At 42.6% G+C, this 19,532-nt stretch overlaps 1 protein-coding gene across 4 annotated transcripts in view; it reads right to left on the bottom strand.

Annotated features, from left to right (window-relative positions):
* SORCS2 (sortilin related VPS10 domain containing receptor 2) overlaps positions 1-19,532 on the bottom strand; it is a 661,827-nt gene that overhangs the window by 68,137 nt on the left and 574,158 nt on the right. For all 4 annotated transcript variants that reach the window (XM_072126131.1, XM_072126132.1, XM_072126133.1 and 1 more), the window contains exon 9: positions 10,731-10,910. In XM_072126131.1, the coding sequence (XP_071982232.1) occupies positions 10,731-10,910 (180 nt within the window). The remainder of the gene's footprint in view (positions 1-10,730; positions 10,911-19,532) is intronic.

Raw genomic sequence — 19,532 nt, 5'->3', positions numbered from 1 at the left:
GATTAACTCATCCCTAATTTAAGCTCCAGTTAGTTTCCTGGTCAGCTGGAGAGGATCTGCAAACTCTCCTATGCCACTATTAGGCCTCTTCCACAAAAGCATGCGCAGAACATGCGCGTGAAAAACGCTAGTGTGTAAGAGGCCTTAAACTTCCTTCACTGTCAAAGTAAATCTACCACCAGGATGAAGGATTGTAAACCAAACATACTTTCGTACTGGTGTGTACCCCCTCTGGCAGGATCTGCTCTTCTTTTAGTTTCTAATCCCGTGGTTTTTTTTTAAAGGCTTTTAAAGTTATGCAAATGAGCCTAAGGGACTCCAAGCTCCATAGGTATTAATGAAACCTGGAGCCCCTCAGGCTCATTTGCATAATTTTTAAACCCTTTTTATCTTAAAAACAATGGCATAAGGAGTTAAAAGAAAAGTGGATCCTGCCAGAGGGGGCACACACACCAGTCAATTTGCTTGGTTTACAATCCTTCATCCTGGTGCTAGATGTCCTTTGAAGTTGTTAAAGTAATAGATGCAATAGCTATCCTTTGCTGCCATCTACTGCTCAAATGTAGTGCCTACTACTGATGGCTTAAAATGTATGTTATGTTGCAACTTTTGTTATCTTACCTGCAGAATCCAAGGCTGTAATTGGTTGGGAGCTCAGCATGCTTTAGAATGAGCTCTGAAAGAATCTATAAATAGGGGATCATTCTAAGGTGCTGGTTCTCAGTATGGTTTGTCAGTGCCCGTAGCAGTTTTTTGTCTATTCCTTCAGAGACTTACGTCTCTGCATATAGATTGCTGCCCAAGCAGCAGAGCCAACATGGCCCTTTACCCCAGCTACTATATCAAGGCTGAGATACTCTTAAATTCCTACTCAAAAATGGGATCATCACCAACAAATCCACCACTTTGTGTTTGTGTCTGCAGGAAGGACCGTCTTCATCTTGTTACCTGTTGCCCTGTGGACTGTCTACCGTTAAATAAATTATTTCAAGATTTCCGTTGTTCAGTGTGATCCCTATCCTGCTGCTAACACCAGGGGCCTCCCTTTCACCATCTGCAAAGGGTTTCGTTACCACACAGCAGGAGTGCCGAAGAGATATCCCTCATCCATGTGGAGGCCTCCACCTCTTCTTGCATCGTCCTGCTGGCCCTTACGGGCATGACATATCTTGGCTCTAGGCTGCATTACAGACATCTACTCCAGTCCCAGGGAATCCAGCTGCCCCCACATGGTGGTCAGGTCCCGGTGGGGTAATGTTGCGCATGGAACAAGTTCATCCAGAACTAAGTCTATTTCCAGGTGCACTAAATCCCTGCTTACTTAGATGTTCAGTGACTGTTTACATGGATGGAAGGTGCTACATGGGCTTACGAAGAGTCATCTGGGGAAAAAAAATATCCTAACCTACAGTTCCAAAATATCAACTTCTTGGTTTAGACATCAGGTCATTGTCCCTGTGACATATTAGCTATTACACTAAGCCAGTTAGCCAACTCCTGACAAGCATGTCACCGACAGCTACAGGGGTGAAGGGGAGGAGGACACATCCAAGTATAAACCCCAGTATCGGAACTAGGCATGGAGCCAAGGTTCCGGAACAGAAGGCCTAATTATGGTAATTTTGTTTTCCCCAGGTGACCCCTTTAAGATTTCTCACATACATTTTTTTTCAAGAACTTGACTGCCTCATCCTGGTAAATCACAGTCTCAGTTGTGAGCGGCCACAATGAGCACTCATATAGGTTCAGCGAGGTTGGAAACAATTCAGCAAAGAAATTACATTCCTGTAACGTGACGCGTCTCGGCACCATAGGTCTCTTTCAGCACTTTTCCTGTGAACATTGTTTGTTATGAGCTGTAATCCACATTTACATTCTGATGCATTACTACGGTCTACCAGGCGTACAATGAACCATGAAATGATTTGGCATTTACGTAAGTCGTATTTATATAACCTACTAGACTAGCTGCTTGCCTGGAAACGTGTGAAGAAATCTTGATAGCTACTTACGGGTGAGAGACAGTGAAGATGGAACCAAAGCAGCTGCTCTGGGTTTTATCCAAACGTATGGCAATCATCAGGGCCCGTGGGCAAGTCTGTGCGTGAGCTCCCTATTTATGCCAAGGATAGGCACTGCCTCCCGTCCTGATGGACCTTCAGAAAAGAAGGCTTAAGGAAAAACTCACAAGATGTCGCAAGATATCTGAAATGGGCAACCACACTCCAAATCCAGATTGGAGAGGTAAGTTGTCCAAAGCCACCAGACTTGCCCCATAAATGCATTCGGTTACTGCCAGTCTAACGTTGTGGCACTGATCCCGGCCATTGTCACAAGGAGAGACCTGGAGCAAAAAGTAGATGCTTTCCATTTTTAATATCTGGATTGGGGTCTGAATTAAAGAATCATTAGCCGTTTCTTACTCTTCAAAGGGGTTTTACCAACTTTTCAAATTATCCCCTAACCATTGGAATATGAGATAACAAGATGGTCAGGAACCAGGCCCCCATCAGGGGTGGGTTTAGCGTGAGGTTGGGCAGGGGGCCCCAAGGATGAGAAGGGGCCCCAAGTCACAAAAAACCCTCCTCTCTTCCAGGGTGCAGGGAATTTACTGTGCACACAGGGCCGGATTATAATTCTGTAAGGAGTGGGGGCCCACAAAATTAGCCATTCAGGGGTGCCAAACTTTCTAGTGCCGATCTGGTGTCCCGTTCTCACTAAAGGGTGGAGCGGTTGGATAAGCGTGCCTACGGCTTCTCCTTTCAATAATACGTTACTGTTGTAAATTGCCGAGCACAATGCTCCGATATCTGCCAACACTCACACTCACACTCAGTGCCGTGCTTGGCATCTCCCAACACTTACATAGTATTGAACGGAGCGGCAGGACAAATAAATATTCTTCCTGTTCTCCGGGTTGCTGGGTTCCTGTTCTTATGATTAGCAGGGGGTCGAGGGGTCGGCTCCTCACCGATAAAAGTAGCAGAACCCATTTTAGCTCTCTTTAGTTGGGTCTGATAGGTGATCTTGTCTATGATCTTTTAGTGACCGTCTGATAATTACATGCATTTCTGTTGTCTCAAGTTCACCAGTTCAGGCGCCAGACTTCCCCTATAATGAAGCCTTGGCTAAACTGTTTCTACTCATGACATGACCAGTTGTACATCATGTATAAGATTATATAGCAGCTTCCCTGACTGTATACTTATGAAAATATAACTGCTTCCTTCCCCATTGACATTTCTCAACCTCTGAAGTTTATGGCTCCTTGACTTTAGTGGGTCTAAGTGCAGTCCAAGGCTAATCATTCAGACGAAGATTGCAAGACATCAGTTAAACTTGACAACACTGGGTCTGAATAAGCCTCAAGTCTGGAAAGCCAAAATTTACACCAGATGATGCCATGTTTCATGCATTTGGAAGAGGAAGCAAACTTAAAGGAAATCTACCATCTATAATCCATCATGACAAACCAGGGACATTACTCATAGATCCAGGCACCGTGATTGTGGTAATCTTCTTATATTTATTATCGATGGCCACACACCGTCCTTCTAAAATCAAGTTGTACAATTACGCTAATGAGTTTGCGGAGCTTTGTGCTGCAACTTCACACACTGTTACATTGTACAGGAGCACTTCCTCTCCCAATGTGAGAGATTACATCAGGTAGAGGGAGGGAAGAAGTGCTGAGGGAGCAGGGGAAGACAGTGTAACAGCCTGTGAAGCTACAGCATGGAGAGGCTCTAGTAACGTCCCCCCCCAGAACCCTTCAGATTCATTAGCATCATTTTACAAGTTGATGTTAGAAGAAAGGAGGCTTCGGATAACAAATATAAGAAGATTACCACAGTCACGGTGCCTGGATCTATGAGTAATGATGGTAGATTTCCTTTAAAGGGAACCTACCACCACGAATCTACCTATAAAGGTAGATCGGGTGGTAGGTGGATGTATGGGACGTGAGGATAGCCCTTTTTAGAGCTAATCCTCACGTCCCCACTAGCCGAGCATAAACTTTATTGGCCTAATATGTTAATTTAATTAAGCGGCTACCGGGGCGTGGAGTAGCCGGACACGAGGCTACACGGCGCGGCTACTCCACGCCCCAGTAGCTGCTTTCCCCCGCCTACCCTGTGATCTTGCGCGCGCATGCGCAGTAACTCCGGCCAAGATGCGCGATCTCGGGAACGAGGCCGGAGTTACTGCGCATGCGCAGAACTCCGGCTTCTCGGACGAGGGCGTGCAGCTGCCAGGAGCTGCGCGCCGAAGATCACAGGGTAGGCGGGGGAAAGCAGCTACTGGGGCGTGGAGTAGCCGCGCCGTGTAGCCTCGTGTCCGGCTACTCCACGCCCCGGTAGCCGCTTAATTAAATTAACATATTAGGCCAATAAAGTTTATGCTCGGCTAGTGGGGACGTGAGGATTAGCTCTAAAAAGGGCTATCCTCACGTCCCATACATCCACCTACCACCCGATCTACCTTTATAGGTAGATTCGTGGTGGTAGGTGCCCTTTAAGCAAAACTCATATAAATACAAGGAGAACTTCTATGTATTTAACAACCAAGTTGTGTTCAAATCCATAATTGATTTGAATCCAAGGCAACAACGCAAACCATAGGGTGACCTTGTCCCTGCAGTCCTTGACATAGTGTAAAGCAGGGGTAGGGAACCTATGGCTTGGGAGCCATATGTGGCTCTTTTGATGGCAGCATCTGGCTCTCAGACAAATCTAAGACACACACAGCGATGATCACTGGATGCAGGGAGGGATGTTACCACTGCCAGCGTCCTTTGTCTGACCAAGGTGCCATCGCCACCCCATTGCTTAGATGACAGCGCTTGTGTCATAGAGTAGAGAATCATCCACTCTTCCCTATGACCGAAGCAATGATGGCAGCGGCGCCTGGGTCAAAGAGAAGAGCGCAGGAGTGATGAGAAGCCACTTGAAGGGAGAGCAGATAGGTGAGTATTCCCTTTTTTTCTCTGACTAACTATCTACTGTGGGCATGTGCTAGAGCTACCTATCTACTGGGGCCTGGGGGCATGTGCTGTGACTACCGATCTAATGGGGGCATGTGCTATGATTACCTATCTACCTTAGGCATGTGCTGTGACTACCTAACTACTGGGGAGCATGTGCTGTGACTACCTATCTAATGGGGGCATGTGGCTACCTATTTACTAGCAGGCATGTGATGATGCTACCTATCTACTGGGGGGCATGTGCTGTGGCTACCTATCTACTGGGGGGCATGTGCTGTGGCTACCTATCTACTAGGGGGCATGTGCCGTGATTACCAATATACTGGGGGACCTGTTCTGTGGCTACCTATCTATTTGGGTGCATGTGCTGTGGCTACCTATTTACTGGGTGTCATGTGATGTGGCTACCTATCTACTGGGGGTGTGTACTGGGGCTACCCATCTACTGGGGGTATGAGCGGTGGCTACCTAGTTACTGGGAGCCATGTGATGTGGCTAGCTATCTACTGGGGCTACCTATTTATTGTCGGGCATGTGCTGTGGCTACATATTTACTGGGTTCCATGGGCTGGGGCTACCTATCTACTGGGGGACATGTGCTGTGGCTACTTATCTACTGGAAGGCATATGCATATGGTACGGCTCTCACAGAATTACATTTTAAAATATGTGGTGTTCATGGCTCTCTCAGCCAAAAAGGTTCCTGACCCCTGGTGTAAAGTGTAATAGCGCCCCCTATGGCATACAGCCTCATTGCTGATCTCTACATATTAGAAGGGCAATTGGTTTTACAGAAGACCCTTGCATAGAGCAGAACGATGATATCACTGGTGTAATATTTGCTTCCCTATATAACGATTGCAGTCATTTATCTTCATATTTCCAGCACCGAGTGCAATATTCCAGCCTCGTATATTATCCATGTTATTCCCTGAGAAGCTCTAGGATCTAGCCCTCCCTCCTGTTACGGCCCGAAATTAGCAGTCAGTTATCATCATCATATTAAGCAATTAGCCTTCATGTATATTATGAACATCTGTGCTCTGCAAAATTACGGGCAATGACAATTTGGCCAAAAATTCTCTACATACACAACATAACGAAATACAGGCCCCGGGATTTACTGCAGAGGAGATATTTACTCAGTGCAAATGTATAATCTCTAAATGGAAGAAATATCATCGGCAAAGAGCAGAAGATTAAAGGCTCCATGGAAACTCCCTGTATACAAGTGGGAATAATTAGTGGTGTATTATAGATGCGACAGGGACAAATAATAGTAAAGAAGTCATCGAAAGTAATAGCATAGAAGTAACTGTGCGAATATTCATGTATTACAGCAATGTGATTGCCCAGACTTGCATCTTACCTAAAACCAGAAGATTTAGGGGAATTTGATTAGGATTTAGAGTGACTATATTTTAGGGTGTAATAGGGCATTAATCTGTGTGGCAGCACCCCTCAAAACTCCCCGTGTCCTCGCGCCTGGTGATGACCCCTTTACGGTTCTACAATGACACAATTGGTACGATCCAAGCATTTTGCTTCTAACTTTGTGATTGTTCGTGTTTGGGGTTACTCTGCACACAGTAATGTCACAGTACAAGGATAATACATAAAGAAATGTCACAGTACAAGGATAATACATACAGTGATGTCACAGCACAGGAATAATACACACAGTGATGTCACAGTACAGGGATAATACACACAGTAATGTCACAGTACAAGGATAATACATACAGTGATATCACAGTACAGGGATAATACATACAGTGATGTCACAGTACAGGGATAATACACACAGTGATGTCACAGTACAGGGATAATACACACAGTAATGTCACAGTACAGGGATAATACACACAGTGATGTCACAGTACAGAGATAATACATACAGTGATGTCACAGTACAGGGATGCTACACAGTGATGTCACAGTACAGAAATAATACACACAGTGATGTCACAGTACAGGGATAATACATACAGTGATGTCACAGTACAGGGATAATACACACAGTGATGTCACAGTACAGGGATAATACACACAGTAATGTCACAGTACAGGGATAATACACACAGTGATGTCACAGTACAGGGATAATACACACAGTAATGTCACAGTACAGGGATAATACACACAGTGATGTCACAGTACAGAGATAATACACACAGTGATGTCAAAGTACAGACATAATACACACAGTGATGTCACAGTACAGACAATACACACAGTGATGTCACAGTACAGGGATAATACATACAGTGATGTCACAGTACAGGGATAATACACACAGTGATGTCACAGTACAGAGATAATACACATAGTGATGTCACAGTACAGGGATTATACACACAGTGATGTCACAGTACAGGGATAATACATACAGTGATGTCACAGTACAGAGATAATACACACAGTGATGTCACAGTACAGAGATAATACATACAGTGATGTCACAGTACAGGGATAATACACACAGTGATGTCACAGTACAGAGATAATATACACAGTGATGTCACAGTACAGGGATACACACAGTGATGTCACAGTACAGGGATACACACAGTGATGTCACAGTACAGGGATAACACACACAGTGATGTCATAGTACAGAGATAATACATACAGTGATGTCACAGTACAGGGATAATACACACAGTAATGTCACAGTACAGGGATAATACACACAGTGATGTCACAGTACAGAGATAATACACACAGTGATGTCACAGTACAGACATAATACACACAGTGATGTCACAGTACAGACATAATACACACAGTGATGTCACAGTACAGGGATAATACACACAGTGATGTCACAGTACAGGGATAATACACACAGTGATGTCACAGTACAGAGATAATACACACATTGATGTCACAGTACAGGGATAATACATACAGTAATGTCACAGTACAGGGATAATACACACAGTGATGTCACAGTACAGAGATAATACACATAGTGATGTCACAGTACAGGGATTATACACACAGTGATGTCACAGTACAGAGATAATACACACAGTGATGTCACAGTACAGGGATACACACAGTGATGTCACAGTACAGGGATACACACAGTGATGTCACAGTACAGGGATAATACACACAGTGATGTCACAGTACAGGGATAATACACACAGTGATGTCACAGTACAGGGATAATACACACAGTGATGTCACAGTACAACTGGCTTATCTGTATCACTACTGAGGCCAATAATTGGTAGCAGTGACATGACCACATGTGGCATCACCTCTGGTCCAGAAACGGGACTTGCTCCCTTAATCACTATTGACCTCTATGGATTCTGTGCTGTCATCGCAGGATGGTTGTTTGCATGAGCTCCAGTGATAAGATGTGATGACATGTTCTTCTTTAGCATCCTGTACACATGGTCAGTGGTGAGCTATAGCTATGATGTATATAGCTATGATGTATATAGTTATGATGTATATAGTTATGATGTATATAGTTATGATGTATATAGTTATGATGTATATAGTTATGATGATGTCTATAGCTATGATGTATATAGCTATGATGTCTATAGTTATGATGTCTATAGTTATGATGTATATAGTTATGATGTATATAGTTATGATGTATATAGCTATGATGTATATAGTTATGATGTATATAGTTATGATGTATATAGTTATGATGTATATAGTTATGATGATGTCTATAGCTATGATGTATATAGTTATGATGTCTATAGTTATGATGTATATAGTTATGATGTATATAGTTATGATGTATATAGCTATGATGTATATAGTTATGATGTCTATAGTTATGATGTATATAGTTATGATGTATATAGCTATGATGTATATAGTTATGATGTATATAGTTATGATGTCTATAGTTATGATGTATATAGTTATGATGTATATAGTTATGATGTATATAGTTATGATGTCTATAGCTATGATGTATATAGCTATGATGTATATAGCTATGATGTCTATAGTTATGATGTCTATAGTTATGATGTATATAGTTATGATGTATATAGTTATGATGTCGTCTTGCGTAGGTTGGGATTTTGCACGTATAAACAAGTCTGGAGTTTATCTCCTTTACTCCGGCTCTTTGCAGCTTTGCTGTTTTTCTTTGCGGGCCGGATCATTAATTTTATGACAAGTACTTCTCATAACTAGGATCACATGCTGCAGGATCAATAGGCGCTGCCATTGTAGGAGGGCTTCCATGCACAGATGCACATTATAATCCTTTTTTTACTGCTGAGTTATTTTATATAGTTGTTTGGCAAAGCAGTAATCCAAAGCTGAGCGAATTTCTACAAATGGCCAAACAGCTGTTTAATCCTTTTCTCTAGACAAAGGCCTATTTACCTTCCATTATTCCACCATGTGAAGCAAAGTTCACAAACACAATAATATTCTAGAATAAATGATATTGCAAGACAATAGCAGAGCAATAACCGGGCAATACAGAGCCTAAAATATCTGTTAATGGGTGGTGGGAGTAAGGAAGGGGGGGTGGACAGGGCTGGGATGAGGGGTAGGGGAGGGTAGGTGATTGCATAGGGTGCCACACTTCCCTCCCACCTTGGGGGGCACCGTCCTTAGCCTCAATAGTAATCAGAGGTATGTGTGTCTTTAAGACGCACATATCGCTGATTGCTGGATGAGGCAGCGCAGTGTTACTGCTGTTTCTGCCCTGTCTGGCGTTGACTCAGCAGCGATATCATTGGGTGAGCCTGGGTCATAGAAAGGACGTCAGCAGCAGTGTCATCACGTCCCATGTTAGAAGAATCACTGGAGTGATCACGATGTCGCAGAGAGCACTGGTAGGTGAGTATATATATTTTTTATTTTCTGCTGTGCTGGGCTACCTATATACTGGGGGCACATGCTGGGATAACTATTTACTGAGGGTATATGCTTGACAACCTATATACTAGGGGGCATGTGCTAGGCTACCTATTTACACAGGAAATGTTCTGGGCTACCTATGTACTGGGGCCATGTGCTAGGCTACCTATACACTGGGGGAACTTGCTGGGCTAGCTACATACTGGGGTCATGTGCTAAGCCCCCTATATACTTTGGGCACGTGCTGAGCTACCTATATACTGTGGGCATGTGCTAAGCTACCAATATAATGTGGGTATGTGCTGGACTACATATACCTTGTGGTCATGTTCTGGGATACCAATATACTGCGAGCATATGCTGAGCTACATTTATACTGGGGGCATGTGCTGAGCTACCAATATACTATGGGCATGTGCTGGACTACATATACACTGTGCCATGTGCTGGGCTGCCTATATACTTGGAAATGTGCTGGGCTACATATATACTGGGGTCATTTGCTAGGCTGTGGGCATGTGCTGAACTACCAATATTCTGTGGCCATGTGCTGGACTACATATACACTGTGGCAATGTTCTAAGCTACCTTTATGCTGTGGGCATGTGCTGGGCTACATATATACTCGGGTCACGTGCAGGGCTACCAATATACTGTGGACATATGCTGAGCTACCTATATGCATACTGTGGACATGTGGCCTGGGCTACCTATATACTGTGGGCATGTTCTGGACTACACATACACTGTGGGCATTATTTTCCCCATACTATTATTTCAATAAATATCAGCAGATTTTTACACCATAGACACCTTAGAATACAGCAATGTAGAAAATTATATTATTTTACTATTATGTTATAACTTTCTGTGATTTTTTTCCTACCTCTAGAATATCTACGAGGACGCTCTCTTCCGGCTGCTTAGTGCTCCTCACATTTTCCAAAACAATGGAGTAGTAAACTCCTTGTAGATCCGACTGGTACAGGTTGTAAGTGTCTGTTTGGTACCATTCCTGAACGGCAATGAAGACTTGGTTTTCATCTGTGCTGATGATTTGTAAATCCTAGTGGGAAAAGAAAACTTTTTTATTTTTACATAATTCATTTATATCAATTATATGTTCATTGTTCTACTCAGTTTTGTTTCCAACTCGTTAAACAATAACTATAATATGAGACAGAAGCAAATTGCTCGAGAATTATAATTATATTTCCCAGTACATATATACCGGTACCGTATATATAATTTTTTATTAAAAGTAGAAGATATCAACTAAAACTTTATATTTATGAAGACCATCAATAATTTTAGTGTAATGTGTGTAAACAATACATAAAGAATGTTTATTTGTGGTGAAGATGAGAGAATTCCCCCGTTTAGGTCTAAATTGTCATGAATGTTGATATATAAAACCCCCTCTTGTCCTCTAAAACACATAGGGGCAGATTTACTTACCTGGTCCATTCGCAATCCAGCGGCGCGTTCTCTGCGGTGGATTCGGGTCCGGCCGGGATTCTCTAAGGTAGTTCCTCCGACGTCCACCAGGTGGCGCTGTGCTGAAGTCCGCTGAAATGCACTCAAGTACACTGGCGTATTCCTGGTGAAGGTAAGTGCAAGCTCCGCAATGCGGCGTTTTTTCCGAATCCGTCGGGTTTTCGTTCGACCACGCCCCCCGATTTCCGTCGCGTGCATGCCAGCGCGGATGCGCCAAAATCCGATCCCGTGCGCCAAAATCCCGGGGCAATACAGGGAAAATCGGCGCAAATCGGAAATATTCGCGTAACGCGTCGGGAATGACCCCCATTCTTATCTTGTTTCATAAATTTTTCACAATTTTTTGAGTTTTACTAAATGATAACGGGACCCTAATGGACATGGCGCAAACGGACACCAACTGAAACCCTAAAAAATTCATTAAAACCAATGGAGATTTTAGAACGGATTTATTAGACTTCTGAGAATATTTTATTTCAAAAATCTGTCCAAAGTAAATCAGAAAATATTTGGATTCAGGTCGGTGAATGAAAATCGACGGATTTGTACTGAATCGATTCATGGATTTTGGCATCTCTAGGTTGTAGCTGACCAAAGAAGAGAAAGAGGTTATTATAGAGGGGGCACACATGGCGTCTAAGTCTACGTCTACATGCCGACATCTGCAAATTCATTAGAGCTGAATAGACTTAACACATCACAGATGCAGATGCCAATTAAGCTGTAAGATAGACATGAGAAAGTCTCACTTCCCTTTGGATTATACACGTGACATACAACAAATATTCCCTCTGGTAATACGAGTAAGTATGACTTCCTCTTCATCGGAGGCTTTACAGAGCCTCATACTGTGATATTAATTCTTCATGTCTGTCACTTGCAACTTTCTCTCTTCTATCCTCCTTTACAGTGATACACATCCCTTATAGACTAGTTGTATCTGAATTCATTGTACATCAAAGAGGTCTTTGGTAGTTAAAGAGGACCTGTCATAAGATTCCGATAAAGCTAACACTGCTAATACTGGGGTAACGCTAGGAGCTGCTTTCTTTAGTAAGCAGCTCCTAGAGTTCCTCTTTAAATAGGTTGTCTGGTTGCACAGATCTTTGTTCTGAACTTGAGTCATACCCCTTTTGCCCTGTGGAAACTGCACAGAAATAACTACTTGGATCAGGTTCTATCACAAAGTCTGACTGATTGTGACAAGTTGTAGGAATTGTCACCACCTATCACCACATTTTCCACAAATTTAGCTAGTTCTCATAGATCCCTATTAAGTAAATGCCACCCTTCTTTTAGTTTAAATTTTTTTCCTCACATCCCCATAAAATCAACTTTGTTATCGTACCAGGGATACAGCCAGATCCTCCCATCCTCACTTATTTATACTCTTCCCCAATTCATGTTATGTGACCAGAGTGATGTAATCGAAGGTCCCTAACATTTGCAAAATCTACCCCATGTATGTATCTGATCACATGAAATCACAGAAGCCTCCATGGACTTCTACTCCTCCCCATGCCTCCATGGAAGCATACTTTGATTTCATGTGATCAGACACATACATGGGGTAGATTTTGCAAATGTTAGTGGGTTAAGGACCTTAGTGTGATACTGTATAGAAATGGTAGGTGGTTATATAAAAAAAAATATGATAGGACTCTCACCTGATGTCAGGTGGATATCAGCCTTGATAAGTATAGTGGCAGCCAGCCCAAAAGAATCCAACTTTGACCGGGACCAGGAACCCAGGAAACGGAGATAAATCATGCAGAAACCCATAGAGGAAAGATGAGGGAGTGGACCGTGCTCAGATGTCCAATGGATCACTGATGACTCGTCTGTATTATGATGCTTTATAAAGGGTAAGTGATGCGTTTCAGCTCCAAACTGGAGCTTTCATCAGGCATCTGCATCTGTCTGATGAAAGCTCCGGTTCGGAGCTGAAACGCGTCACTTTCCGTTAATAAAGCATCATAATACAGATGAGTCTTCAGTGATCTATTGGACATCTGAGCACCGGTCTACTCCCTCATCTGGATTCCTCAGGATCCAAAAAGTTTATTTTTATTGGGAAAAGAAGGGGGGCATTTAGTTTAAAGGGCTCTATGGTAAAATGCCTCTAACTGAATTTGTGAAAAATTTTGTGACAGGTTCTGTTTAATTTACTGGACTTCAGGAAGTTCTCACAATATGGCAACTGATGACAAAGTATCAATCAAAAAAAGGGAATTGAGCATTTCCTATCAAATTAATGAGAAGATATATGGAGGTACTATGTGTAATAATATATGGACTATCCTTCCTAGATTTCTCTTGATTAATCGGACATATATATTCAATTGCTCGGAGCAATATTAAAACTTACCGTGCATGGCGGCTGTGGTTAAAAGGTTTCCTAATTCAGTGTCCTCTAGAAAGCAATTAGGTCAGCTTGCATAGCAATTTTCATGAAATATGAAGACTTAAGCAGCCGATTTTTTACCGTTATTAACTAATAAAATCCTCGGCAGCATTATTACTGAGGCCAATAACCAATCACAACAGATCTATGCAGCTTTATAGATGATTAATGGCTTTCCAGTGAGGAACCCAGACCATTTGGATCAATCTTTGACATATTGCATTCCTGACTTGGCCTCAGTATTCGCATGGTCTTCCAGGACCGCTGTGTGTGTTTTCAGTTTGTGGGGGAGTATTGTGAAGACCAGATGTGGATTAAGCGAATGGAGAGTATGTTATAGGCATGCACGACGTCATAGTTATGGACAGGGAAGTCTGGAGTAAAAATAGAATACTAAAAAAATGAAGGAAATTCTATGGTCTGTTTAACCAAAAATAAATCTTGTGTTAAAAATTTTACTGGAAATTCTGGAAATAAAAATAGGAAAACCCCAGGAATAGGTTAAGGCTGCATCTTTGGGATAGTAATAACCACAGTCCACGCTGGATAGTCAATAACAGGAGAAGGTGGAAGACTTTTCTCAAGGTGCACTGTTTCATTGTCCCATGTCTCGTATGGAGGGTCTCCAGGCCTCGATTCATAGGGTTCAGAGAATTGGTTCTATAATCAGAGTGTTTCTTTATCTTACTGCAATGTTCCTTAGTCTATGATGTCCATTTTGTCAGTGCCATGTATTGAGATGTAATGGGGCTCTTTGTTTCGATCAAACCCTACATAGGAAAAGCATCCGTTGACAATAAAAAGACAACATGTCTCCCTTATGGGCCACCACTGGGCAGATGTAAAAATTTGCTACAGCGCTACCATGGTGAAAATAAAAACTTTCTATGATATAAGTAAGATAGGACTTATTTGATAAATACTTTATTGAGCTGAGGAAACGGGAACTCCCAAATTCCCTAGTTGGGTCCAAGTGGTTTACCGTAGCCTATAATTTAGAAAATTTATTGCCAGTGGCCTGTCACAACTCCATGTTGTGAACAGTTTACCCAAATGTTTGAATCTGGGTTTCTTGTGGATAAGCTTCTGGTATCTAGTCCTGTCACCAGGAGAGCCATTTTTAGCACTCCCCCAGTCCCCACAGAGCATAGTACATACACTGCCAAAGTGTTTTTGTATAAAAAATTGGTTTTACAGAAAAAAATGATCTGTTATATTGTACCTTTCATTAGCATCTGCTGTGTGACTAGGCAGTTGCCAATTGGGAGGGGCTGGAAAGGAGCAGTCCCCCCCCCCCCACCCTTGGAAAACATGTGACCTTTTCAAATATATGAATAACTCCCAACACTCAGGAATGGCTGTAGAGGAGCAGGGGGCGTCGCTAAGCCCAGTGATGGTTGTTTTCATATATTTGAAAAGGTCACATGGAGAAGCTGTTTCCCAAGGGTGGGGGCGAACTGCTCCTTTCCAGCACCTCCCAATAGGCAACTGCCTAGTCACACAGCAGATGCTAATGAAAGGTACAATATAACATGTCTTTTTTTCTGAAAAGCCAATTTTTAATACAAAAACACACTGGCAGTGTATGTAATATGCTCTGTGGGGACTGGGGGAGTGCTAAAAATGGGTCTCCTGGTGACATATATTTTGTATTCTTAGTTTATCAAGTTTTTCGTAGCCCGGTTTCCCATTGCTTAACGTTAAGTAGTTTAGTATCCATGCCCCTAGTAATTTGTGGGTCAGAACCCTTGTCCATAGTTCCCACTTATCTGGTGCAAAAGCTCGGCTGTTCAGTCGTCTAATTCTTAACATTTCTGAGACTGTATGTACCGGTTGCTTTCCCACTGTTCCAGCCCATAGTTCAGAGACTTAGTCCATGATATCCTTTGATCTAACGAAACATCCTTGTAGTTCAATGCTCTTGTTGACCACAGACTTGGTTTCCCAATCCCATATCTACTGATCTTGAGGCTTATTGGCCCAGTGACTGTAGCCCATGGTTCGACACCAGTCAAGTGCTTCAGAGCCCTTGTCCTTCCAGGGCATGATTGCATAATCCTAATTTATGCTATTAACCACCTTGACACACAATCCCTGAGGTCCAGACATCTTTTCTGAGTATCCACAGAATATATAGTTTTATATTGTAACCCCTGAAAGAAACGGGTAACACTGGAACAGCTTGATCCACTCACACTATACTCCAATAGGAACGTTGGACCGTCCATTGAGGTTCCAGAAACACTTATGCAACAATAAGAAGCCGGAGTTGCTCAGCATTTTTCTCTCTAGAGACTAGAGAAAGCCCTTTGCAGCACTACGTCGGCATCCTGTATTACCTCTATGCACCAATAAAGTTTTGAAGCTCCGACGTTGAGTGCCGCATCTTGTTCTACAGCCCTGCATAGTCTTATATTGACCTAAGACTTGATGTACAAATCGCTTGCCCATCTTATTAGTGTCTATAGTCTCGGAGACCATCAGTACCTCATTACATACTGAATATTTAGAACTAAACTTTATATTATTCTTGTGTTTCCAATGATATATTAGTTTATTACGGTAGGTACCCCAACTGTGAATTGCAGCCTACGGCATGTGGGTGGAGGGGTTGTGGTTTTCTGGTATCCTATGTTGATAAATACAATGGGTAGGTAATACATTTGTTCTAGGTATACGTAAATGTATCCAATTATGACTAATTATGCTTAATTATAATCAATGCATTCATTCATGGGTCGTTGCATCCATCCAGCGACGAGGTGAGCGTTAAAAGCATAAAGAAATAAAGGAGCAGGAAACTGGATTCGTCACAGAAGTTTCTTTCAAAGTGACATAAACTTTGGATTAAACGACTTCTTTATTGAAGAAAACATCTTGGCTTCTCTTCTAATTCTGAGCGGTGAAGGCAGAACAAGCACAGTGTAAGCAGCTTTGGAATTTTAATGACGGCTTTAAGATGAACGTCAATGTGTGCGGGTTTTGATAGCAGTAAAATGTACTTAAGTTCTTCAGTCTATGACAATGTAATCTTAAAATTGCTGAATTCGAATAAAACTTCAAATTTTTAAATAAACCACAGTCCGTCCGCCGCCTTCAGCTGTGTCAGCTCTACGGCAACTGTAAACTTATTGATGGCCTACGGCTGAAATAATATTGTTTGCTGGAAGTGATTAAACTTTTGTTTAAGGTGGCAGCTGTTACTGCTTCTTGGGAATTATAACCCATCTTTCCTAGGTTCCTGTATACCCATCGTATTACAGCATGAGTAAAAGCATGTTGCCTATCATGGGAAACTTAGTGAGGACCTATGGCCGCAGGGCCGGCATCAGCACCAGGCATACCGGGCAAATGCCAGGGGCCCAGATCTGCTTTGGGCAAGAGGGGGCCGCATAGCCAAATTTAGCCACACCTGGTAAGGGTTGGGGGGGGTTTGTATATTATGAATCCATGGGGGGCTTCATATAACAGAACCATCATGGGGCTTTATACAGTTAAACTATGAGGAGGCTGTATATAAAATATCCATGACAGGGTTGTTTGGGAATGATAAACTAGGGAATATTTTAGGTAGTTTCTGAATTTTTTATGCCACCACATAAGTTCATTGCAAAGGGGCCCACTAAGGCTCTGTTGCCCAGGGGGGGGGGGCTACTGAAACCTGGAGTCGACCCTGTAAATGCGTGGAATATAATCTCAGTGGCCGATACAATTTATATGGAACAGCTTTGTAAACAACGTCCTAATATATGACGGTAGGTATCTGGTCAGATATTGGGGCTCATTTACTAAGGGTCCGCGGAGCGCATTTTCGTCGGGTTTCCAAATGTTTTCCGTTTTGCGCCAAATTGCCCTGGGTTTTTGGCACACGTGATCGGATTTTGGTGCATCGTTGCCAGCTTGCACACAACAGAAATCAGGGGGGGGGGGGCTGGCCGCCAGACAACCCGACAGATTCGGACAACGCGCAAGATTTAACAGCGACGGATGCAGGAACTCGGGCACACGATCTTCATGAATCGCGCCGGACTTCATCCTCGTCGGACCGTTCGAAACGGGGATCGCAACAGGACCAGGTAAGTAAATTTGCCCCATAAAGCCCATTGAGGCTTTTACCAGACCCTTCTGTGAGGTAGGATGGACTTGGATGAACCTAAATGCTAGGGGACCCAGGTTGTGTCTACATAATAAAGTTATTATAAATCAGGCCACAGGTGTGAACATGTAGGCAGATGACCGAATCAAAGAACCAAAGAAGAATAGTACAAAACTTAGGCCTTATTCACACAACCATAATGGGGGCCGTGATCTGGCTGCACAATTTGTGGTCAGTTCACAGCCTTCACTGAGGTGTATGTTACTCGGTTGACCCGGGCTGCCACACTGCAAAATATAGGGCAAGTCTTTAAATGGAGAAGGGAGGAGTGAGGAGTGCAGCTACCTCTCCCTTCTCCACCCAGACCTGTCCTCACTTGGATTCTGGTCCTGGTAAGCACATGGCCGTGAGAATGTAGTCTTAAGTCAAAACAGGAAATTATAGAATCATAACAAAATTCTAGTGGGAAGAGACAATTGAACCAAATTGCACGGGTACTGGACGGCCTTGAAAGTGGTTTGTGAAGGCGATGTAACAGAAATGTCAAAGAGTATGATTTGTTTTTTGAACTGGAAGATATGAATAAATCAATGCCGGACACCTCTATAACATGAATGATCCTTCTTTTCCCTGGATATCCATTTAATGGAAAAACTGGTGCCCTTTCAAGACCCATAAGATAAGACTGATTTTATACTTATTTGTATGGGCACCTTAAAGGAAACCTACCATGAGGAATCAGAAGTAGATGTGATGGTAGACTCCTCCTTCCTGTCTCCGCCCTAATCTGTGATATAATAATCCTGGAACCTAACTTGTTAAAAACTTTATTTTAGTAATATGTAAATTACCTGCAGAGGCTAATGGGGTGTGTACTAGACTTAGCTACCAGTGCCCGGCCAGGCTAGTACACGCCCCAGTAGCCCCTGCAGCTAATTTACTTATTATTAAAATAAAGTTGTTAACAAGTTAGGTTCCAGGATTATTAAGTTACAGATTAGGGAAGAGGCAGCAGGAGGAATCTACCATCACATCTACTTCTGGTTCCTCATGGTAGGTTTCTTTTAGAAGACATAGGAGATGTAGGAAGGAAGGGAGCACATGTCTCTCTGCTTTATGCTGTGAGAGGGGAGGAGGAGTAGACATCATAAAAACTTAAAGTTATACTAAGCATTTGTAGATTGTCTAGAGTGATCTTTGGGTTCATTGTCTTCTTTTTACTTTATATAGTTACTTTCAGTGGAATCCTACTGATATCTACAGATACAGAGCTATAAATCTTAACAAAACCTGTAACAAATCAAGAACGAAATTAAATCTACCATCAAAATCAATCCTGATAAACCACGGACATTACTCATAGATCAAGGCACCGGGACTGTGGTAATCTTCTTATATTTCTTATCCATGGCCTCCATCTTTCTAAAATCAACTTTTAAAATGATGCTAATGATTGAGGAGGGGCATTACCAGAGCCTCTCCGTGCTGTATCTTCACAGGCTTTTGTACCAGTAGCACTTCCCCCTCCCACTGTGTGCTGAAACTTTCTCTGCTGCACTGAGATTGTATCAGGCAGAAGGAAGGGTAATTTCTGAGATAGCAGAAGGGTAGGGTGAGGCAGTGTAACAGCCTGTGAAACCACAGCACAGAGGGGTACTGGTAGCACCCCCAAAGCCCTATTGGGCATATTA

This window comes from Engystomops pustulosus, chromosome 1 (genome assembly GCF_040894005.1).
Source record: "Engystomops pustulosus chromosome 1, aEngPut4.maternal, whole genome shotgun sequence".
Classification (NCBI taxonomy): domain Eukaryota; kingdom Metazoa; phylum Chordata; class Amphibia; order Anura; family Leptodactylidae; genus Engystomops; species Engystomops pustulosus.
This window is presented reverse-complemented; position numbering and strand designations above follow the sequence as displayed.